This window comes from Corvus moneduloides, chromosome 15, assembly GCF_009650955.1.
Source record: "Corvus moneduloides isolate bCorMon1 chromosome 15, bCorMon1.pri, whole genome shotgun sequence".
Classification (NCBI taxonomy): domain Eukaryota; kingdom Metazoa; phylum Chordata; class Aves; order Passeriformes; family Corvidae; genus Corvus; species Corvus moneduloides.
Genome location: NC_045490.1, coordinates 5,708,141 through 5,732,106, shown reverse-complemented (window position 1 = coordinate 5,732,106; position 23,966 = coordinate 5,708,141). Strand labels below are relative to the sequence as shown.

Genomic DNA, 23,966 nt, shown 5'->3' with positions numbered 1-23,966 from the left:
GCCATGAAATGAGGGTGATTTTAGCCACCACGGCCAACAATGCAGCAAAGTGCACAATAACCTGTTTGTGTGGCTCAGCCTGGGAGCAGCAGCCCTTTGCCAGGGACAGCTGCTGTCAGGTGGGGAATGCAGCATGTTTCACCACCCCAGCCAGTTCCTCTGGGAGACACCGGGCTGTTTGCCTGGGACCTGCCTCATTCTTTCCCTCACCTCCTGATTCGCTCCACAACCATGTGTGGGCTCTACAGCGCCTCACAAGCAGAGCAGACGTGCTGCTGCCTTTGCATAATACAGTTTAAAATCAATCAACCATGAAACGTGAGGCCATCGCAAACCAGGCTTCATTCGCACCAGTGTGCAAGAACATTTTGTTTTCTTCAATCCATCCAGAGCTGAGCTGGTTCAGAACTCCAAATGCTTTCTCTTGTCACTGCCGTGTTTGTGCTGACTCAGTACATAACTGTAAAAGAAAAAAAAAAGCTTTAAATGCTTAATGCTAACCATTCTGCTGGCCAGATGAGAACTTCACGTGTTTCATAACACAGGACAGATCGCACTGTGTGTAGGAACTACTTGCAAAGCACAATAGCGCTTTTTTTTTTTTCAGTTTAGAGGTGGGAAATAGCCCAGGGTCAGTGCTGGGTGAGGAGCTCCAGGTGTTGCTGCAGCTCCTCCTCTGGCTCCCAGCCACATGTCCGCTTGTGCTTCGACTCCAGCACAGCCTCATTAATGTGGTCCATACTGTTGACAGCCCAGCATGGGGATCAGGGATTTCTCACCAGCTGTGTTTGCTCATTTTTAGTGCATAAATATTTCTTGCAAACATTGACACTTGTTTTTGACACGTTAGGGTTTAAGGAGTAGCTCTGAGGTGACAGCACCTTCCCAGTGTTGCCTTTTTTTGTTCAGAGAGGAGGCCTGCATGCTCCTTAGGGTGTCTTCAAAGGCACCAAGCACTTGTAAACAGGAATACGCACCCTGAATGTCATGACCCCTTTTCCACACTGCTATCCCTGCTCTACCCACCAGCTTCCTCCAGCACCATCAGACCTGAAAGTCCTGTTGCACAGAGGTGAAACAAGTTCTCCCATTTCTAAATCCACAGAAGGAGGCAGGCAAAGTGTCAGCATCCCAGCCGAGGAGGGGGGAGTGTTGCTATCAGCAAGGGCCACTCGGGGCTCACAGTGCCATGTCCAAGGGCCAGGCAGCCTGCTGGGTGATCAGGCTAAGAACCAAAGCCAACTCCAGCCTCAGCACCTGTGCAGACACACTTGTGCCCCAGCAGTGCTGCACCTGGATCCTGGCTGTCTGCAAGCCTTGAGAGTTGGCCTGAGGAATTATTTTTACACCTCAGTACGTGCATATAACATGCAGCGAGTTATTTGCATCATCCCTCCTTCCCCCCCTGCCCAAGCCGGTCAACAAACACATCAGCTTCCTGGAATTTTTGCTTTCTTTACATCATAGTATTTCTAGATCCAGGATGTTATTCAACCACCACGTTTCCCCAACTGCCACACGTGGTTCAAAGCCAGTCCTGGGAAGTGGAGCAAAAGGAAGTGGAAGCAGGTGGTGTGGGAGACTCTTTGTCCTCAGCTCATCTTTTGTAACCAGCACCTTTGCTCTCAGGTCTCTGTGTGCAGTTAGGGGAGCTGCTCCAGGCCTGGTTTTCTCTTGGCAGAGGCAGGCAGATTACCACACTGCTCCATGAGGTTTGGGATTCAAGTTCTGCACTGTGCTGACCGGGCATTGGGCAGGAAGCAATCATATAAATTACATGGTATTGTTCCCAAGTCCTGAAACTCTGCTGCTTGAGAGCTCAGAGAGGTCCTGACTCTCAGTATGGAGGATCAGATGTAAACAGGATCGGGGAATTAAGAAAAATTTAATATTTTTTCCTTCTGACTCATACAGGCTTTGCCTGAGGCAGCCTCATTCCTAGAGAAATGAGTTGACTTTCACATGGATTGGTGGGACAGAGAGCTGCAAAGTCATTATCTCGTTGTTCATGTAACTAGGCTTATGCCTGAACTTCTGCAAACTGGAGAGTCACACTGAGAGAGCCCAGATCCGTATTTGGCTCATTTTAGTCTCTTGAGCCAAACATCTTGGCAAAGAGGTTGGCAGAACATTATCGCTCAGTCCTGGAAGCAAGGCCCACATGAAATGGATGGGGATGTCTTTTTTCACAGCATGGGCAGTCATGTACAAACCACATCCCACTGAGAAAAGAACACAAAGATCAGGACTGTCCCCATTATCCCAGGGGAAGCCCTAGGATGGGTGGCAAGACCATGGGCTGTGGTGCAGGGTGCTATAAGCTTGCCTTGATGCTTTGCAATTGTTTCATTGGTACTTCAGTTGAAGCTGAAGATCCTCCATCTACAGGAGATCCCAAGGAGGAGCCCAAAGTCAGCACGGCTTGTTCAGCACCACCTAAACCCATGGATTACATAACAAAGTGATTAAAGGAGGAAAAGTCATAACAAGCCAGCTCTCTGATGACAGCTTTACATTGCAGCAAGGTCCACCACTTCCAAGGAGATTGGTGTCCAGAGGGAGCTGCATCCCAGTGGGCCAGACATGGAGGTCACATCACCCACTTAATCTTCTGGATGGGGAGAGCAGATTTGTAATCAGTCTTTTCTACAGAGTCAGACAGAAGTTGCCAACTTCACAAACCGCTGTGTGTCCATGTGCCTCACCTGTGTCCGGGAATGACGCTGTGGTGGCCCATCACTGCGGCTGGGGACTCTCCAGCTGCCCTGCACCGTTCACTCACCAGCTCCTGTGGCCTTGGCTCCTTGCCCCAGCAAGAAGCGAGTACGTGCTGCCTCCCTCATTTCTTCCTTTTTCCACTCTTCCTGTGTAGCTCCCACCCACCTGACAGAGATGCCAGCAGGGCTGGCGGGCACCCAGCGCTGCCTTTTCGCTTTGCCAGAGGAGGCTGCAAGCGGCAGCAGGTGGGCTCTGCAGATGGCAGAGCCTCTCTGCAGGGATGCCTCGGTGCTGTCAGGCCAGATCCAGGGTCTGACTCCCTCATCCTCTGCCCTGGTCTTTATTCCTTCAGCTCCAGCATCTCCACCCCCACTGGTGATAACTCAGTGTCCTTGCTGAGGACAGAAGAGCTCTTGCAAAGCCAGGGGCTCAAATTCCATCTGAGCCATGTCTGACCGTGTGGAGAATGAAGCACCTTGAAGTCTCAGGGAGAAATGCAGAGGGCTCCTGCAGTTCCCCTTCCCCTCAGCCAGACAGAATGAAGCCCTAAACATGCCCTGGGCTGGATTTCAGGCAGGATGAGCAGCCCTGTGTCTCTACCACAGTTATAAATAGCTGCCTGTGGGCTCCTGGCCTGCTCACAGCAGTGGTGGCCTGGGCAGAGCTTTCTGCTCGAGGAGCAGACAAATATTTCTGTCTGTGCCTTTTTGTTCCACAGGCTGGCTTGCCTCCACCTCTGCTGCACTTTGAACAGCAGGTGAATCATGTTTGGGTAAGCCAGTCATCGCCCCGCCGCCAGCTCCTCCTTTCATAACGCACAGATGTCACGGCTTTTAAAGAGGTCAGGTTGTAAGTACTCAGAACATTTGTCACCCAGAAACCTGTCCTGGTGGATCTGCCCGAGCAAACTGCAGGTTTTCCTTCACAAGAAGCCTGGCACCATTTCACTGTGGGGTTTAGGAAGGTACTGCAGCGAGGTTTGGGGAGTAAGGAGCCTGCTCTGCTCCTCTGAAAGAGCAAATGCAGAATCCTAGAGAGGTTTGCAAGGGAGAGAAAGGTGCTGGGAAAGATGGGTATCCTTAGCACCATTTTTATGAAAAGGAATCCCAAGCAATTCAGTGAATAAAGCTCTGCTATAACTTTTAGCTGCTAATTAACATAGCAAAGAGTCTTAATTTACAGATATTCAGAATGAAGGCACAAGTTGTAGAAGGATGCAGCACAGACAGAGGAGCAAGTGTGAGTGCTGTGCAGGGAGCAGGAGCAGGGATTTCACCTTCCAAAACACCCTTCACTTGCCTGACTCCAGTTCCATTTGGGTTTTGCTTTTCTTCTTATTCAGCTCAAAAATAGAAGAGTGGTTTCACAGGAAACCTCTGCCCAGCACTCTGCAGAGATTAGCAGATCGTAAGCAGGGCTGCAGGAATCAGCTTTTCTGGGAAAGTCAGGATTTCTAACTGTTTCCACTTTTTAGTGGAATGAAAAAGCAGCTTGAAATTTTCCATGAAGAAGGTCGCTTGGGAACAGAGGAAAGATTTCTTTTTGATGTCTACCTTAGAAAGCCTTGTTTCCCTAATAGGACACTTTATATAAAAAAGCCCCTAGATGCAAGATGAAAAGCCTCATCACAAAATAAAGGTCCAACCTTTCTGTTCTGAAATGGTTGGCATTTATAGAAAAATGCCTTCATTTGGGGCCATCTCTGCATGAAATGGTATAGGAAACAGTTCTTTCTCCACATCTAAACTCTCCTGGCATCTCTGCTGCTGTGAGGCCCCAGCCAGCCACATGCCATGCAGGATCCCTGCAGGTACCCCCAAATGCTGTGAGCAGGGGCAGCACAACCCCTCCTGCTCCCCAAGGACCAGCCAAAATTATTACATAAATTTGTGTAAACACGACTTGCTAAAGTAACTCCATGGCTGCCAGTTCCTCTTGCTGGTCTTCTTTTCCTACTCCACCCTTCCAGAGCCTGGTGTGATGGGCATTTGGCACAGCTCTGTCCATGCTCCTCTCCGAGCCAGCTGAAGACACAGCAGCTCTAAGGAGCCCCTGGTTGAACCGTGCAGATGCTTCAAGCAAAGGAGGTGGTTAAAACACCCCGGTGAAGTCAGAGCTCAGGCCTGGCAGCGCCTGGGAAGCTGCCGCCTGTCACGTCTGTGGGCAAACACCCATCTCAGCACATCGAGGTCATGCTGGGGGACGTGCTCCTCAGGAGAGCTACTGAGCTGCTGTGCCTGAAGGTCCTCAGCATCCCCAAAAGCCAGATGCTCCACCTGCCTTTTTGCCTCCTCCACTAAGTGTTTTTAGAGCCCTAATCCCCATGGCTGGCACGAATGTTCGTGCTCTACGCCCATTCACGTCGCCGGGCTTCAAGCCAGGGCTGAGATGCAATGAGGAATTAGGAGCACTAGAGAACTTGAAATGGTTTTCACCTCCACAGCTTTTTGGGGAAGCTTGGCCAGTTCCAGTGAAGGCAGAACAAGGGCACAGAGAGAGCTATGTGCAGGGCAAGGTGCCAAAGGCAGGACAGAGAACCTCGGCTGCTGGAGGAGACGCCTGGATGTTCACACAGCCAGTCAGTCCCTGGGTGTGTTTGGCTCTTTGCTCTTGTGCCACAGGGATCTGGCTGCACATGGTATATTTGCACAGAGCTTAGTGCAGTGGCCTGAAGCAGGGACTGTAAAACACAAGCAGCAAACGGGAAGACTTTGCCTGGCTCGGCGCTTGCCATCACCCAGCACTGCAGGGAGTGCCCAACGCCCTGAGCACATGACGATGCTGAGATTTGGGGTAGTGTGAGGACATGGCTGTGGGGTCCAGCTGCAGACAGACATTTGCAAGCTCCACCCACTTTGGGAGGTGGGGCACAAGGCGCAGAGGACAATTTAAGGGCTATTAGATGAAATACCTGTCAGCTGGAAAGCAGAATCTCACTCCAGTGAGATGCAACACCTCTTGGCTCCAACTGAGCATCTACAGGCAGGCTTGACCTCAGAGTCTGGCACAGCATGCTTGAAAAGTTTCCAACCTTATCTTAAAAAGCAAAGGCAAGGCCTCCCCTTTTCATGTCCGAACACAGAATTTATTCCAAGATGTTCCCATCCTGTAGTAGCATGGCCTGAGGGGACTATAAAATTCTGCAACTCTGTCTACTATTTGGAAGAAGCTTGTGTCTTGTGCAAGAGTCCTGTGTACTTGCACAGGGGAAAAAGTAAAATATGTGAAATAACCCCACACAGGATTATTTTACATTAATGCACCCAAGGGTTCATGAAGCAATAAGGCAGTTAAAATCAATCCTTCCCTGCTGAAGCCAAACCGGCTCATTGAAACCCAGTTTAGCTTTGGGGGTTGTTTGTTTTTCCCATCTTCATGTTTTCCCTTTAATCTTTGTGCTGGATAATTAAGACAACATTCCTCAGCATCTTTCCTGCTGTTTGTTGTGTTTATACAAGAGCTGGCTGCATTTGTTCCACGGAAAGAACATCCAAAGCCACATTCTGTGGTTTCAAGTAAAATCCTCCGTGGTGTTGACTTTTAATCTCGAGTTTGCCTGAAATCTGCATTACTCAAGAAAATACTCATAAAAATAGACTTCTTAAGGAAAACAAAGCAAGGCAGCAACGCAGCAGGGAGAGCTTGGGCTCAAGTTTGCATTGAAGTTTTTATTGATGGTGAGACTTCTGGGCTTGGCCTAATACTGCCGGCAGCAGCAGTGGGTCAGGGTTCTGGTCCTTTGTCTCCCTCTGAGGCCCCTTTTGCTGCTGGCTGGACCCTGCCAGCAGCCTCGGCCCCCACAACGCTCCCTGCCCCCGGTGCGCTCCCTTCTCCCGGTTCTCTCTCTGCCCCCGGTTCTCTCCCTGCTCCCGGTGCTCTCCCTGCCCCCGGTGCTCTGCCTTGTCCCGGTGCTCTCCCTGCCCCCGGTTCTCTCCCTGCCCCCGGAGCGCTGCGGGAACCTTACAAAACAGCCGAGCGGTTATGAAACCCGTGGCCCCGCTGCCAGACGTCCCATCCCCGGCAGATGGCGGTGCCAGCTCATTTTTCCTAATTTTTCCCCCTTAGTTTTTTTCCTGGCGCCGCGCCCGATGCCAGCCCTCGGCGGCTGCGGCGGGGCTGGGGATGCACAGGCGCGGTCCCCGCGCTGGGGTCAGTGCTGCAAAAAGAGAGAGGTTTGTCGGGGTTTTTCCCCGCTATAACTGCTTTCCGTCTGTTTCTGGTGAATTTGAAATCAGTTTTAACAGCTCAGCGCAGCACCAGGCATCTGTTCCCAGCAGACTCGGGCTGCTCCATCCCACAACAGGCGGCGTGGAGGGCACAGGGAGGATGTTGGTGCTGCCAAATCTGGGGGGACTATGCAGAGCCAGGCAGACAGAACCCCTGGATTTGTCTCCAGAGTCTATCAAGGTCTTGGACAAAACCTGCTCACACAGGCCCCAGCTCCCCAACTCTTGCCTTTCCTTGACTGTTTCCTTCTGCAGAAGGATGGATGGCAGTGGGTAGGCAGTGTGACTGGATGAACAAATAACATTTCTCTTTGGAGACCACAACATCTTTATTTGGCTAAGAGTGGCCCAGTTGCCCTCCAGCACAAGCTGCTGTTTACATCTCCACCTCCTCAGTGTGCCCAGGGCATGTGCTGCCTCTCCAGCACGGAAAGACTAATCCTTGTCTTCCTTCTCATCATCCTTGGCAATGCCTTGGTCCTGGGGCAGGAACAAAAAGAAAGGGGACAGCATGTGAGGGGAGTGCTGAGTGTCCCATCCCAGGTATTTGATAGCATCCACACTGGGTTTTATAGGTGCAAACCCCACAGGGCTGGGGTGCAAGGGGAAGCCAGGCCCCAGCACAGAGCTGGGGGTGAGGTTACCTCCTCCAAGTCACTGTTAGAGCTGCTGCTGCTCCTTTCCTCTTCCCCATCTCCCTGCTGGGGTGAAGAGAGAGGGATAAGCATCACTGGGAACCCTGGCACTCTTTGCTGTTTGGGCTAGAGCTTCAAGTCAGAGTGACTCCTTGTCCTGTGGGTTTCTAGAGCCATGCTTGGCACCACTGGTGCTGCTGTGGAACCTCGTGTGCCCATGGCCCCACAGAGCCCTCCAGGAGCCAAGAGCAAGGATTTCACCGTGTGTGCAGTGCAGGCAGCATCACTGTCCACACCAGCATCCCATTTGGAGCGAAAAAGGAGGAAGAGCTAACTAGGAGTGTTGGGAGCAAAGAGACAGCTGTCTCTAAGTGGAAAGGCCATGGACACAGTGTGATTTCTAGGCTGTGGATGGCATAGCTCCTTCTACCAGGGGCATGGGGTTGCCATGGGTCAGACGTGACTTCCCTTTACAGCCAGGATGCAAATGGCCCTGCAGAAAACTCCATAATTCCCCTACCTTTTCTTCGTCCTTCTTCCTCCTCTTCTGCTTCTCCTTCTCTTTTTCTCCCTCAGTCTTTTCCTTCTCCTTTTCTTCCTTCTCCTCTTTCTTGTCCTTCTCCTCTCTCTCCTTATCTTCCCGTCCAAACCCTACAGAGGAAGGTTCATTGCCAGCGTGCAGCATCCAGCACACACAAACCCAGCAGGTGCCCCTGGGCCCATACCAAACACTCACATTTCAGGATTGTCGACATTTCTCCAAAGCCAAAGAGCTCTGGGGCACAAGACGGTCACACCTACAGCACAGAGAGGACCTGAAGGAGCAACAGGATAGTGGAGGAAGGTGAGATTTTCAGGGGTGAAAACATCTTCCTGCAGCATTGAACATTCAGTTTTCACAGAGGCCCTGTGCACTTTCAACCCCCCAAAACAGCAGGGAGGGAGATCAAACAATCTGTGGACTGCACAAAAACCAAAAGGACCAGGCCTTGTGCCCACCCAGGCAGCCCCCACTGCCCTCTGCCCAGGAAGCAGCAAGTGGAGAGTAATGGAAGCAGAGAAATTTCAGAGGGATGTCTAAACCTCCCACCATGATCAGGTGCAGATTACAGAAATATTTCAAATTAAATGAGGAAGAAACAATAAAGAGCAGGTGTGGGGGCTCCTAGGAATCCCCAGCAGAAAGGAAACCTTCCCTGAGGGAAAGGGTGATGGCAGCGAGGGAGATGGAGACAGCAGCAAGCAAAGGAAAAGCCACGAGCAAGGGTAAGAAAACTCCCAAGAATTGATTAGGTGCCTGAAAGGTGACAGATGAAAAGAAGGGAAAGAAAACAGCTTGGTTTAAAAATAGGAGGCCCAAACAAAGCCTATGAAATAGCCTGGGCAGGTCAAACCCTCCCTCTGATACACAAACAGGGCAGCAGGGGTGAGGGATCAGGTCCCTTCTGCTCGCTGGGAAGAGCAGGATCCTTCCCTGCTGCAGCAGGTAATTAGGAAATAGTTTCTCTTCCAGCCAGTGATGGAGGGATGCAGAATATTAATGCTTCCTTTTAATGGTTTTTAGCCACAAAATGACATCATCTGGTCGGTATTATTGGCCCTTTTGAAGGAGCCAGTCACAGCCTCTGAGCCAATAACATTGTATTTTCTAGCAGGGTTTTAAACCCCCAGGATGCTGCAGGGGAGCAGGAAGCAGTGGGGTTTGGGGTGGCATCAGGGGAGAGGGAGTTTGGATGGGAAGGAAAGAAGTGTGGGAAGTGACTGATAAAAGATGTAATCAGTGCAAAGTTAAAATCTAATTAATAATGAACAGCAATCTAATTCATCTCCGTAATTAAGAAGTGTAACTACTAATTGAAAATAATCACATTTTAATCTAAAATCATTAAAAATAATCAAACATTAACAAAAAAAAAGGCAGCCCCTGGGAAGGGATAGGAGGTGATGCTCTGACCCCAGGTCCTGCTCCCCAAAGCTGCCCCACAGCTCCCATGGTGTGCCCAGCCCTGAATCCAGGAGGATGCCCCTGCCTTGAGTCCTCACTGCCAGAGGGGAGCAGATGGGGAAGGCACAAGGTACACAGATGTGGACATCAAGCTTTGCACTAGGAGATGGACAACCAGACCAAAGTCCAGCAGCCAGGGCTGGGAAGGGGTAGTGCTGCCCCAATACATGCCAAAAAATGCCTCTGTGGGGGCTTAAAACCCTTTAATTCCCCCCTGCACCACTACCCCTCTTCCTGGGGACCAACCCAGCTGATTTTCAAGAGTTGAGGTGGGCTCTGAAAAGCTCCTGTCTGGGCGGTGCCACCCAGCACCAAGTGCAGCCCCTGCCCTGGGTGCTGGCTCCTGATGGCTGCCAACACTCAGCTTTTTCCAATCCCAGACCAGCAAATCCAGTTTTGCCTGGTCCTCTGGAGCCTCAGCCACCTCGTGTTTTGGGCAGGCAGGTTTGCCTGCCCCACATGAGCTGGTTTCCTAAATCCCAGGCAGACAAGCCAGCAAAACCCAGAGACCAGCTGATGGTCCCCACGGACCAGTTGCAATTGTCCATAGCCAAGCCGAGCATGAGGTGCAGCTGGATCAGACCTCTGGCTAACAGAGCAAACCGATGTGTTCATACCCTTCCAGATGAAGCCTGGATGGCCTCACCCCACCAGGCACAACAGGCTCACAGTGAGCCCACTCCCATCTCAGCCAGGGGACTGTGTCCTTCCCGAAAGGCTCAGGCCTCATTGCTGTCCCCAGGACCACAAGGAGCACGAGCAGTCCCAGGGATGCTCCTGCTGCACCCTCATTCACCCTTCCCTCCTGCTCTACTTCTCCAGCCTGTAAAATACACAGGTGAGTCTGTAAATTCCCTGGATGGCACAAGGGAGAAAGGGAAGGGCCTTACCTGAAAGGGAGCTGAAAAAGAAGTGATCTCCTCGATGCCTGGCTGGCAGCAACCAGGGCTCCGGGTATTTGAGTGTTGCGGTCTCCTCCCCAGTCCCACTTTTGGAGCAGAAAAACTGGCTCTGCCATCCGTCACGGACAGCATGTGACACCGGAAACGTGACCAGTCCCATTGGTACCCACAAGAGGCATTGCCTCCAGCACGGGCAGGAACAGAAAGACCTTTAGCAAGCAAGTCAGGGCAGCTCTCGAGGCTGCAGACATCCATAGGGACCAGCCCTGGAACCAGGGAGAGAGCACTGGGGACTCAGTCTGCGAATGTGCTATGGTCAGGACTTCTGCTGGAAGTACAGAAAAGGGGCTTTGGGGGATGCTTACTGTGGGTGGGAAGTGCCAGGCAGCTCCAGGAGGTCCAGGCAAGGCTGGACGAGACAGAGCCCAGTACTCCCAGCTCCCTCCGATGCTTGTCCTTAACTGCTGGCTTTCACTCCAACCTATCATTATGTAAATACCTGTCAGCAGAGAGCAGTTACCAGCACGTCTAAACACTTGCATAATGTGCCTTCCCTCTAATGCAATGCCCTCATTTCTAACAGCACCAGTATGGATAATAACAGTAACAATAGTGTCAGAAAGGGCCTGTGTACTCAGCTAATTTGTTTTCCCCACCTAATAAAAGGAATTAGCTCTCCCATAAGATTTGCCCCATTTAACGCCTTCAACTCTACAACAAAGTTGCTCCCACAATCATTTTACTTTCATTTACAGTAATTGCAGTGTGCATGGAGCCCCCTCCCACAGAGTGAACCTAACCCTGGGTAACTCATGCAGGGAGCAAGCAGCTCTGCAGAAGTCGCTTGTCCCAAAAACCTGGCTGTCTGCCCCAGACCTCCTCCACCACAGCCTGCACCGGCCCCAAACCCAGAGCAAGAGTCCCGTTGCCAGGTTTAGGTCAGAAATGAGGAATGAGTTTAATGTCCAGGGTGGATAAACCCTGGAGCAGCTCAGCCAAGCTGGTGGCAGAGTCCCTGTTGCTGCCCAGTTTACAATCAGTAGCTCTGGTGCTCTTACAGCATGCTTCAGCTCACACACAAATCACTCGGGGAACTCCTGATGCCAGCACTTAGTCTTGGGATAAAAGATGGCAGCAATCCCATCTGTGCCAGGATGACACAGACACCAGGCCAGTGCAGCCAGGCAATTTGGTGGAGATGTGCACACGGAGCACCCTGAAATCCATGGAGGATCTGTTCAGTGTTGGGACCAGCACTGGCATCCAACCCACTCCTCTGAGCAGCTCCTGCCACCTTAGAAGGATCCTCCCCAACAAATACCAAACTTGAGCTTATTTTTAACTGGTGACCTCATTGCTCACTCCCTGCCATCCCCAGCTGGGCTCTCAGTCTTTTGATGCCTCCAGCACCCTCCCGTGAGAGCAGCCCAGGAGACAGCCCTGCCATTGCTCTCTGGACACAAGGACACAAAGCATCAGCCAGGGAACTGGCACCATCCTGACCATCAGGCCAGGCTGCAGCCACCAACATCTTCCAGCACACGGGTGGCTGCTACCCCCAGCAGGACAGCAGAGTGGCAGCCAGGGACACCTCCAGGTCCCAGCCCACAGACTGCACAGGCTCTGCTCTCACCCTGCAGCAGGCACAAAGCTGCCCTTGAAGGAGGGAAAGCACCTGCAGCCAGCACCCAAAACACCAGTGCGTGGTAACCTCGAGCTGCTGCCACAGGAGACTCCCAGCAAACATGGATTAGCACAGTACAGGCCTCTTATGTCCTTTGTTTCTGTGTCAAGGAGCCTTTGACTACAGAACACCCATCTCTGCTTGAGTCACATCATCACAGACCACTCTTTATTTTGGATTCAACATACACACCTGAGAAGGAAATGCCAGAGCACTCCTCCTGCCACGAGCTCCCCCCTTCCTGCCTCTGAGTCAGGCCCTTTAATTTGTGCTGTGGGTGACCTGGGACAGGTGTCCCTTTAGGCAGGGCCACCAGTGGCAGCAAAGCTGCTGCTTCTTCCAAATGAAGACAACTGCTCATCCTGCCAGAGGTTCTGCTGCTACTGAACATGCATGTTTTAATAATGGAAAATGAGTCCCTGGCAAGGTGGTTGGACAAGGCCTGAGAGCACATCCCCAAGCCCATTGGAAGACCAAGCCTTTTTTATGTTTTAAACCCTTCCACAGCAGCTGCCAGGAAGCAGCTTCTACAGCTGCAACTAACAGAAGCACTCCCAAGGAGAGGAAACAATCATGGAAGGCTTTTTTCCCCCTCCAAGTCACTGCCAGCATCTTAGCTGCCTCTTATCTATTCTCAGCCACCTCTCACCTCCCCAAACACTACCAGAAGGGCTCAAATTACTGTCAGCTCTCATTAGGTTCACACGGAAGGCAAGGCCAAGCAGGAAGACCTCCAGACAGTTGTATGCTGAATTCTGATGAATCCTTTGGGTAGAAAGATTTCAGCAACTGTGGAACTGTTTTTGTTGTCTATCTACTGCAGTCCCTGCACTGGCACACAAATGAAGCTGGTGCACGTTTGATTATTGGCTGCTATAACAAAATCCAGGTGGGCACATGACCGAAAGAATTACTGTCTGCATGTTAAAAACAAAAAATCACCTCATTTCCTTTAATTATTAAACTACTCTACACTAAAGCATTGCAGGTTGGTGGAATTTATCTGCACAAAAGCAGCTGCTGCTTCGTAAAACCCCATTACCTTTATTTCTTCTCTTCTGATATTTCTGTACATTTTGGCTTTTTGGCAGGAGCAAAGCTGCCTTTTTGCACTGACACAGGAACTGGGAGCTCATCTGTGGGAGCTCTCACTCCCCAGCCTGTGTTCAGAGCACTCTTTCCTGCCATGAGAAAAATTCCAGCTGTCCTGGCCCCAGAGCTGCACCCAGCTCTGCTCCAAAAGATGCAGTCAGGGCTGAGAAAAAAACCTACTGTTCTTTTATTTCATTCATGCCCACTGCTACCTGATAGCTTTTAAGTGAAACAGTTGTCAAAACAAATCCTTTATTTAATAATGCTACCAACCAAAAGAAGAAAAAAATAGATTTTATTGTAGTGCAGATTTTTTTTACCCCAGACACACTCCTTTCAAGTCCAGTTTTAGGATTCAAGGAAAAGCTCTCCCTTTAGAGATCTAACCAGTCTACCCATGACTAAGGCAGGGCTTTTTCCATATATACAAAATCAGAGCATTAGCCAAAAGGTATTCTAATACAAAAAATACTTCTCTACTGCACAACTAGAGCAGAGGAATGTTCTAAACCTTCAGCATAGCAGTGATGTGCAAGACCTGCTAAAACCCAGAGGATTTTCAAAAGGGGATTTGAGCACCATTGTTACCAATGAGCAAGTGCAGAGGCAGGTGTGACACTCAGTCACCTCTGGTTAGCTATTATGGACTTCTCGAAATTCCATTCCAGCTGTGCATTTCTGCTCTTGTGATTCCAACAGAGGCTGCTGCCTCCCCATGGGCAAGCTCAAAAGATAAAGGAACAAAGCAGGGAACTTGCACAGCACAAAGAAACAGATACCATACGTGGAGCAGCTTCTGAGGCAAATTAGGACTCTACTAACAGGGCCAAATTGCTTCCTCTCTCCCTACTTTAATATATACCTTCCAAGAAGGAGTGTTGCATTACAGTGTTTTTCCACAGAAAGAGAAGACAAGCAGTATGTGAGTCTGTGAACAGCCTGTAGCTGACATGTCAAGCTGCACTGAAAAAGGGGAATCGTCCTGCTGAATTCTCTCATTAAATTGCCCAAACACGAATCAATCCCTTTTAGTCAGTTCTCATTTACTGCTATAAAGCCAAGTACCTGCATTCTCAGGGCCAGATCAGCATTTTCCCAGCTCATGCTGAAGCAAGCACAGCATGAGAGAATGAGAAACAGCCCCCTGGTGAGAGTCCCTGTCCCACATGCCTGACACAATACAGACATCTTCAGGAAGCTGAGCTTCTCTTCAGCAGCAACAGCTTGATCAGGAATCCTCTCTGCTCTATTCTGCCCCGTCTAGGAACTGCGAGGTTCATAATCATAAAAATTTGCCTTTTCTTGCACCTCCTATCCAATATTCACTTTGACACAAATGCAGAGCTATCAGGAACCCAATTATGTCTGACTTAAAAATCACACCATGATTTTAGCTAACTAACTAGCCAGCTGCTACTCTTCTCTTCAGCACTGGAGAAGCTCTCTGGACTGTGAACACAAAGAGCTTGTTAACACATACAGCAGAGAGATTTCGGTGAAAAGATACAGACAGTCCATGAAACAGAGAAGCAATCTGCACTTTTAGTCTGTCACATTGTCCACCAGCCTGGACTATGCTAATCACATCTCTCAGTGTGCTGTAAGAGCTGTCATTGCCAGTCTGCACTTAATCACCATTCTTGCAGCAGCAGTGAACAGAGTTCATCTTTTTCCCTTCAATAAGAGCCATTACATCATTCTCCAGCATGGAAACTATGAACTGGGAAGGTCAAAAAGTTCTTAATTAGAAAGATTTTTATTACTGTGATAGTTCCGTTCTAGCCTCAATAAGAGAGATCTGCAGTACAGGCAGCAAGAGCTGGAAGGCATCTTGGATATAGGAAGCACTGTTTGAAGCCTGTAAAAACAAAAACCAAAATACACATGTGAATAAATACGCTACCAATCAGCTTTACTCACCACATACTCATTTCAAACAGCATTGATTATTGCACAGAAAAAACAGAAGCCTAGTGCTTGCTGGATTTTAAAGGATTCATTCTAGAAATCAATTTTATATCAAGTTTTTGAAGGGCTTTATGCCACTAGGCAAAAAAAGCAACTGGCTTAAAGACTGCCAAACAAGATCAGTTCCAATCCAAATGTAGGATACTGTTCTCAGTAAGAGAAGAAAAGTGTTTATTTCTAAGTGAAGCATAGCACGCTGTGGCAGGAAGGAAGAACACACCAACATGAAACACCCCTTTTTACCACACCTCAGAGCTCTGCAAGCATTGAGAACCCACTTAACATTAAGGAAGTGTTGGGACTCTTGCATGCTAATTTCTGAACTTGTCTAAGGTTTGACTTTGGACATTTCAATTCTAAAAATGCAGACTGCTGAATTTAGTATGTGTCTCCTGACCCATCGTAACTGTGAGCTGACACTCACTCCTCACTAAGTAACTCATCTCTTGTGCAAATCTACAGACATTTATCAAAACTTTCACATTATTAGACAGATAAGCACAATTTTAGACCATGGGTTAGAGAACTTGGCATGCATAAGGATCCTGAAGTGGGAAGAACCAGCATATCTATTTTCAAAGTATTAGCTTAAAGTTTTAATGTTAGCATAACTGACCTCCAAAAACACTCCAGTGATTAAGGGATTAAGCACATCTGCTTTCTCTTTGACCTGCAGAGATCAGACATACATTATCCTGATCGAAAATTTGATCACATTTCTTCAAGCAAGATAAAGCTAAATCCCCAGTAAGTTTAAAACCACCACTGCTCCTGTAACTAGAGGAAAGCTAAGCCACAAGCTCAGCAGCCTTGTAGCATGCAAATAAGAACAAAGTAACCTGCATGTGGCCAGCACAGGTTGGGTATGAATACACATCACATCTTCAAATGAGCTGGGGACAAGTGGAGAATCCAGAGATGATGATACAATCTTCAGTAACACCCGAGTGCTTTGGAAAACCCACAACAGGCTCACAAACCTTTTTTGCCTCTGTCTCCTTAACACTGTGAGCATCAATTCCCACCCCCCACTCAGTGCCAGGCTGAATGCAGCAGGAGCCTCTCAAAAACTCAGCTGCCACAGTTTGAGGAACCCTGGCCTAGAAGATCAGTTCACAGGGAAAAAAACCTGCATATGTAAACACGCAAAAACAAAAAAGCACTTCATGGCAAAGATCCCAAGGCTGTTATCAAATAGCCACATCTCATTCCTAAGAACTGTGGTGTAACTCTTACCCCTGCAGTTGTTAAGCACGTTGTGAACTCTTTAGAGAAAGCTGACAGTTCTTTACACAGCATGATCGTCAGTCTGTGGAGGAAGACAGGGAAAACAAGGAAGTAAACACAGTCCTCAAGATGAAGTTTCTTTCTGCATTCCTCTAAAACATAAATGCCTTGTTTCCATGCTTATTAAGTTAAATTAAACCAAAATCGATATAGAACATATAAATGGTGCATGAAGATTCAGAAGTTTCCCCAGTAAAATAGAGAGTGGAAAGATGGGGAAATAAATAATTAAAGCAGAAGATCTTAAAGAGCACTCAGAGGACAGACACATCCATTCCAGAAGGAACAGTACTAACTTGCCTTTTTTTACTGGCAAGTATCATTTTCTGAATTGGAAAGTACTGCACATTTCAGACACATGCCAAGTGTCTCCTGTGCAGTAATTTTGCTGTCTCATGTACCAAGCATACTAAATGATTAACAGAGAGGTGATCAGGAATCACTTCTATACAACTGCTTTGTCATGTTTTAAATCTCTGCCTACTGACTAGCACAAACTTAGGGCAAATATTCTTCTAGGTTACACAAAGCTTTCAAGAAGGGTTTCCTTTTTCTTATCAAGAAATGTCTTTAAGCTGGAAAGAGACAGCTGAGTTCTAAAAGACAATGATGCCACCCATCACAAATCCACAAATTTGCCCAATTCCCAAATTTAAACACCTATGCATTATTCAAGAACCCTGCATTGCATGGATTTCCAAAGAATTATTAGACAGTTTAATCAGTCATTATATGCTATCCATTTACTGAGACATGCACTCACTGTGAAAGGGACTTGGCTCTGTCTGTGGCTGTCACCTCCTGTTTCTGACCATAGAGAAACAAAGCTGCAGTTTTGTGAAACATTTCAATGGAGCAGGCTGTCAGTTCTGCCAGGCTTCTTATGGCAAATGCATGAATGTCCTGCAAGAGTGACAAAAATTCCCCATACCATACAGAAACTAGCAGCTTTTATTATTTAAAACAAGTCAATTACACACCATACTATCACACTCTGCCCTTTCTTGACCTCAGAACCCACACACCCTGTGTGTAGAAACCCATACACCCTGCGAGTCACAACTGCAACTCAGCAGCCAGATAAACATTCTGCAGGCAAGTATTCTTTTCCTTGATTACTCAGTTACCTCTACTGATTTCTTAGCATCCTGGTCACCATCTCTGGATTCTACTTCTTGGTTTTCTTCACTTTCTTTTTCTTCTTTAGAAAGACTGCTGTTGAATTGTGCTATCCACTCATGAGCAGATGTCCTCACCTGTAGCAAGATGTGCCATAATATTTAATGACTGGAATGAAGCCCCCCTGCACACAAGACAATGGAGTATGGGCCCTCTCCAGAGGAAAGAACCAGCTACAACTCCTTTCAAGCTTCTGAGAAGAACCAGGACAAATAATCCCAGTGCCTTCAGGATTTTGCAAAAGTTTGGCTGCACTGATGTAGTTGAGGACAGCTGTTTCTCTAGCACCAGGGGCTGGAGTTTACCAACAATTAGAAACATGTCTGCAGAATGCTGCTGCCACTTGGTGGATCTGAACGGTAGTGAAATGATGGCAAGAAAGGTGATTCTTCTTCATACCAGCTCCTGAACACAGTAAAATCAGGTGCTTTGTACCAAGAGGAGGCCTTCAGTTCATGACCATAGGTTTTTTCACTGTGGTGGCTGAAGGTTCACATGATTCTGCCCCATAAGGTTAAAAGAAAAGGCCCATCTCCTTTGCCTACCATTGCCAAAAGACCTAAAATATAGCTTGTTTTCATGCAGTTGATATTTTCACAAGCAAAGCAGGTGAAGAGAAGCTCTTCCAGTGAGGAAACTCTCCAGCTTTTAGAATATGGAAAATAACTCACCGTGATCACTTTTTCTGGCTTGGAGGAGATGTGCAATTCTGAAAACAGCTCTGTTACTTCTTTTGTGAACTCCTCATCTCCTAAAGGACAGGAAAGGTTAAAGAATCCACACAAAGGACAGATTCAGGCATAAGCAGCACTTCAGTGCACACCTAGTTCTGCACAAGTCTGTCAACTGTTTCCTTTATTTCTCTTTGAATCATCACCTCAGGCAAAGACATATCAAACCCAGTCTTTTCAAATACAATTTCTAAGGTAAGTTCTGCAAAGGTGGAGACATCAGTGCCTGAAGGTTAGTTCTTGCTTTCTCAATTCTGGTTTTGTAGCTAAGGTAACTCCTTTTTTCTTTTTTTTTTTTTAACAGGCAGCCTTTTATAACACACTAACTTGCACATCACCTTGGAGAGTGTGAAATATCACTTAGAACCTATGGTTCTCCTATTATATATGGCACAGCAGATGTGAGATCCATTATGTGCAAATATAAAAGATACATTAAATGTTGAATGATAGCAAGTGCAGGTGTGTAAGCCCTCCCTGATGAGCATTTAGGTAAAAGCAAGGCAAGAAATTTACATTTAAATCCATGTAATTCTCAAGAATCAGGGCTCTTGTGTGCAAAGGTACCTCTGAATCTTTTGCTCTGTGTGGCTAAATCTCATTTAATAAACAAATAAAAAGCCTTTTTGCTTTCCTGCATGCTGGACAACTCTGTTCACAGTTTTTCCTTCCTGGTCAAGGAAACCCACTCTCTCTCTGAATTTGCATCTTGGCTCAGGGTCAGTTTTATGAACTGCCCATGAGTCAAACAACTCTAATCCTGCTCTGGCAAGAAGTCATTCCTGCTATGGAATTACTGCACAGCAGCTTTACAGAGATGAAGGGTGTTGCAACCTGTCATGCCCCTGGACACAGATGGCTTTAGGATTAAACATCCATCTAAAGAATAACTTAAATTTGGCATCATGGCCATTGCTACTGATCAGGGCTGGCTGGTTCTGCACTGAGGACCAGCTTCTCTTCTCAGAACCTGGGGCTCTCTTACCCTTCTTTTCTTCCTCTTCTTCTTCAAAGAATTCAGGTAAAGAAAATGCTTCTTTGAGTTGTTCCATTTCCTCCTGCAGTGTGTCCAACTTCTCTCCAGAGAGGGCATTCAGAACTGCTTTCACCTGGTTAGGGGCAGCACAGCCAAAGAGAGAATCAATAAATCCATCCAATAGGATGGAAAAGGCAGGCCAAGGCAGCAAACGAGTGGGTGTGAGGAGAGTAACTTGAGAAAAGTTGTGAGACCTGCAGGAACTGAGGTTGGCTGGGGTAAAGGGAATGGCTTTAGGAGCTGAGGACAGGACAAACTGCTCCCAAGGTAAACACCAGATCCTAATGCAAGGATCAAAGTGAAGTCCAGTAATCATTTTACAGCAAGTTCTGAGCACTTGCTTTTACATGTCTATACATATATTTCTAATCCTTTTTCCCCTGTTCAGCTGAACTCAGAATAGAAAGCAAAATGCTCAAGGCCATTACCTTTGATTCACTCTCTCTGGAAAGCATCTCCAAGGCCTCCAGATGTGAAAGACCCTGAAACTCATCAAACAGTAACCCATAATGGGCTTTCTTCTCAGTAGCCATGGTAACCTCGGTAGCTGTCTGCTGCTCTTCTTTCTCCTTTGCCTCTCGTAAGACCTGAAAAAGAAAAGCAGAGGCCTCGTGACAGTGTCAGGAGATAGAGAATACAGGAGGAGAAGGCTTTTGGCTCAATAGCAAAAATGGTTGCTTAATGAGAGGACCCCTTCCACAAAGGAAGGGAGAAGACATGAGAGAAACCAATGAGGTGCTGATAGGGAACTGCTGTACCTGAGATAACGTGGAGGTTCTGTTTATCAGGCCCTTTGTTTTTTTGAATCCAGGGTCTCCCTCAGCTATTACATCCATTGTCTTTTTCCCGATGAATTCCAAGGCATCCAGACCTCCACTAATAACACTTTTACCCTAGGAATCAGATTTGGATAAAGACAGCACATAAAACTCAGAGATTACACAACAGAAGAAATTGAATTGGGAGGGTTTTATCAGCAATCTTACGCTGGGCACTCACAGAAAAGCCAAATTGGTCCTTTCCACCCTGAAATTCAACCCTAGTCATCACAAAAAGAGCAGCAGGACATGGAAAGAGCCACAACACATTACCACCCAACAGCTTATTACAGCACCCAGACAGCTGCAGCAATCTGATGGGAAATACATTTTTAGTTGGTGAAGAAGCTGGTTCTCAGCACATTGCAGTATTTAGTTCTCATCCTTCCAATGAGAAAACACCACACCTGTGGATTTTGATTGCTAACTTTTGTTCAAGCCTTAAAAGCAGAAACAGAAGGCAGCTTTCCATCTGCAGCTCTTTCAGATTCCCAGGCAAATTGACAAGACAGCAGATCACAAAAGCAGTTTCCAAGGGTAATGGCTTCCTTTGAAGTGCATTTCTCATGGTCACAGGAGCAAGCTGATTTCCAAGCAAATTGGGCTAGTTTCACAGAGGTGTTTGAAGAGGAGAATGGATTTCATCTCCAGACAGTTCTGTGGAAATCAGTGGAAACACTCCAGGAATGAGTCTGACCCTGCATTTACCTGAACGCTCCAAAGGCAAGGCGCAGAGATGACAGAGTACAGAGGTGACATGCACAGAAATGCATACTCTGCACAATCCACCGTTAGGATTGTTTTGCTATGTATATACAGAACTATCACAATTCAAGACATTTTTCACATTAGGTGCCAGTTAGAAGCAAGGCCCAGGATAAGGTTTGCCTGAGTTGGAGGAGTTTCTCACCACATATCCCACAAACGTCAAAATTAAGTTTCCTCTTACAATGTTTCAGATGAAAGGCCAAAACCCCAAAGCTCCCTTAAACCCATTTTCTCCCACACTCCCAACTCACTCACTGTGCTTTGGACAGCAGTAGAGATGGTTGATAAAACTTCAAGAGCCCCAGCAATAGGGAAGGAGCTGCCATCATCCGCTGCATTGGCATTGCTGCCAGCAGGATTCTCACTTCCTGCATTAGAAGGCACAGAATTAACTTCCTGACTTCCAAAAACAAAACTAGACCCTGTCAGCCACAGAGTAGAGAAAACCAACAGACACCAAATATCCGCCAGGAGCAAGCCTACAATTCAGATTATTTTCCTTTCTACTTTTCAGAGCTAACAGAACGAAGCAAGAGAGAATTATTTTAATGTTTTTATTATCTATCTCAAGGTGCAAGGTGCAGAGTAAGGTGATGTCATTTTGGGGCTGATGATCTTATGAAAAACATTTCAGGGTTGTTCTTATGCAGTACAAAACTGACCTCTTGTAGCGTCTTTAGACTCTGATGAGATTTCACTAGGACTGGGGATCCCAAGGCTTGTTTCTGCTTTTTCTATGACATTTGAAATTCCTTGACCTAGAGAAGACAGAAATCAGAACAGAAACAAGATTAGAGCTGCATATTCTTTTTTATTATTCTGGACTCCTTCTGCTCAAAACAGTTTAACCAGCACTGAAACCTCCTTCTATCCAGCTTGCCTACCAATGTAATGAACCAAGGTTTCATCTCAGCTTTTAAATGAAGTTGTAAATATTGGCTGAATACCAGTTTAAAATACCAGGTGAAAATTACACAAACGCCCCAAAAACTTGAAAGTTCTGTCTGTGCATTATCTCCTATCTCACTGTCCCTTTTGGTACAAGCTTTTCCCATTACTTGAACAATTCTCTCGACATTTTTCCAATAATGGCTGCTATAACTGAAATCCCCTTCTCTAGAAACAAGTTCTAAAGCACCAGCTTGAGACACAAAACATGATTAAAATATTTATCAAATACCAGAAAGAGCCTTACCTACAGTAGCTACGGTAGCAGACGCAGTTGACAGAAGAGATTTCCCCCAGCTTCCCCAGTAGCCCCACCCTGTCTGAACTGCAGGAGGATCTGAGACCTTTAATGAAGAAAAACAGAAGACTGATGCAGGCATTATGGTGAGGAAAGGAACAGAAGCAGACTGTGACATGTGGCTTTTGTGCAGCTTTTTCATTTCAGAGAACAGCAATGTGAATTTTCAGAAAGGAGTGGGGCTTATGCTCAGAGTTCTCCTGTGCTCAAAGCCATGAAATGTGAAGTCACATCATTTTGAGCAAGCACAGGAACATACCTTGATGGTTTCAGCTGCAGGCTTTTCTGTGGCAGCAGGCTGGCTTGGGGGCTTGGGTTCAGGTCTTTTCCGAGTCACAGGCACAGTCTCTTGTTCTCTCCTTTCCCTGCTCTCAGAGCAGCCAAGTTCCTCTGTCTTCTGTTCATTTTCATCTTTGTAAGAGGTTTCTTCTTTCAGATTTTCACCACTGTCTTCCTCAGACATGACTACAAACATCCATAGAAAGCAAAGCAAATTAAATAATCACTCCCTTGCACTTTGACATTAGTTCAAGAGCATCACATTGGTGTTTTAAATAATTAAACACAACAATGTGGCCACGCATACGCACATGTGTGTAGACTAAATTATGTCTAACTAGAAATGTCATACTTGGGAGACTAAAGTCCCACAGGGCCACGTGGCTTTATCTAACTGACACACCCTCTCCGCAGGGAAAAAAAAACAGTTTGCTAACTCTGGAAAACAAGTGACGGTACGATAGGGCCTCAGATAATCAAATCATTACATGTTCTACCAAAATAAAAGTGAACACAAGTGGCTTGGGATGGCTGTTTTGAGGAGTGTAGGATACAAATGGGGACACAGAGAGCTGAGCAGGCAGGGAGGCAGCGACTGGGTCACTTCTGTACTCGGGGATGAGCACTGCAGGGCACGAACACCCCCCCCGAAGCTGCGATGTGCCCCAGCTGCCACAGCAGCCGCCCCAGCACCGCGGATCGGGGATGGGGAGCCCATGAGCGGGGCTGTCACGCTGCTCCCGGGGCCCACGTGTCACCCGTGCGGGCTCCTCTGGCAGCAGCTGCGGGTGAAGTGACTTGCAGGTGCCAAACCGAGCACCCCAGAGCTCCCGGGATCACACTGGGGCGACGCCGTGTCCCCGGCCAGGCGGTCACTGATGCAATCGGGGCAGCTGCCCCCGCCACGGGGCAGCGATGGCTTCAAGCGAAGGAAAGGGACAGCTCGGGGTGCGGCTGGGGACCCCCACCCCATCTGCCCAGGACTACCGGGATCCCGCAGCGACCACGGCCCCCAGGTCACCCCTGCACCCTCCCCGCCCCGCAGCCCTGGAGGCCTCCCTGTGCCTCCGCTTCTCCGGGAGACCCCCGAAGTCCCATAACCCCCACATCGGGCTGCCCCGTATGGCACCCCCAGGTTCCCTAAACCTTCCCGTGGGGCTCCTGCTGCACAAGGAGCTCGCCCGGTGTCCACACCATCCCCCCACACACGGTGCCGCCTGCCCCACAAGGAACCCCAAAGCGCCTCTCCCCGCGGGGCTCCCTGTGCCCCGCAGAGCCCCCTGAGCCTGTGCCGCCCCTCACCGTCGGCGCTCGGCGCGGCCCCCGCGGCTCCGGGCGGACCGTGACCAGCGAGGCCGGCGCAGAGCGGCCCCGGCGCTGCCCCGGAAGCGG

General features: G+C 48.1%; 1 protein-coding gene and 2 long non-coding RNA genes across 3 annotated transcripts; all 3 read right to left on the bottom strand.

Annotated features, from left to right (window-relative positions):
- Positions 1 to 7,252: 7,252 nt before the first annotated feature.
- On the bottom strand, positions 7,253 to 8,141 carry LOC116451367. The gene is made up of 3 exons (XR_004243187.1): positions 8,100 to 8,141; positions 7,589 to 7,645; positions 7,253 to 7,424 (listed from the first exon to the last, which is right to left on the bottom strand). It is a non-coding gene; the product is annotated as an uncharacterized LOC116451367 (long non-coding RNA).
- A 25-nt stretch (positions 8,142 to 8,166) lies between these two features.
- On the bottom strand, positions 8,167 to 10,579 carry LOC116451366. The gene is made up of 3 exons (XR_004243186.1): positions 10,475 to 10,579; positions 8,316 to 8,394; positions 8,167 to 8,230 (listed from the first exon to the last, which is right to left on the bottom strand). It is a non-coding gene; the product is annotated as an uncharacterized LOC116451366 (long non-coding RNA).
- Positions 10,580 to 13,537: 2,958 nt separating this feature from the next.
- Positions 13,538 to 23,960, bottom strand: FAM114A2 (family with sequence similarity 114 member A2). Its single transcript, XM_032124706.1, has 14 exons — positions 23,877 to 23,960; positions 22,555 to 22,760; positions 22,245 to 22,341; positions 21,712 to 21,807; positions 21,305 to 21,417; positions 20,222 to 20,356; positions 19,892 to 20,050; positions 19,413 to 19,536; positions 18,368 to 18,447; positions 17,645 to 17,773; positions 17,281 to 17,420; positions 16,467 to 16,539; positions 15,847 to 15,900; positions 13,538 to 15,120 (listed from the first exon to the last, which is right to left on the bottom strand). Exons 2-14 carry the CDS (start codon positions 22,756 to 22,758, stop codon positions 15,022 to 15,024), a joined length of 1,503 nt encoding a protein of 500 aa, XP_031980597.1. The 5' UTR covers positions 22,759 to 22,760; positions 23,877 to 23,960; the 3' UTR covers positions 13,538 to 15,021.
- Between the last annotated feature and the right edge of the window lie 6 nt (positions 23,961 to 23,966).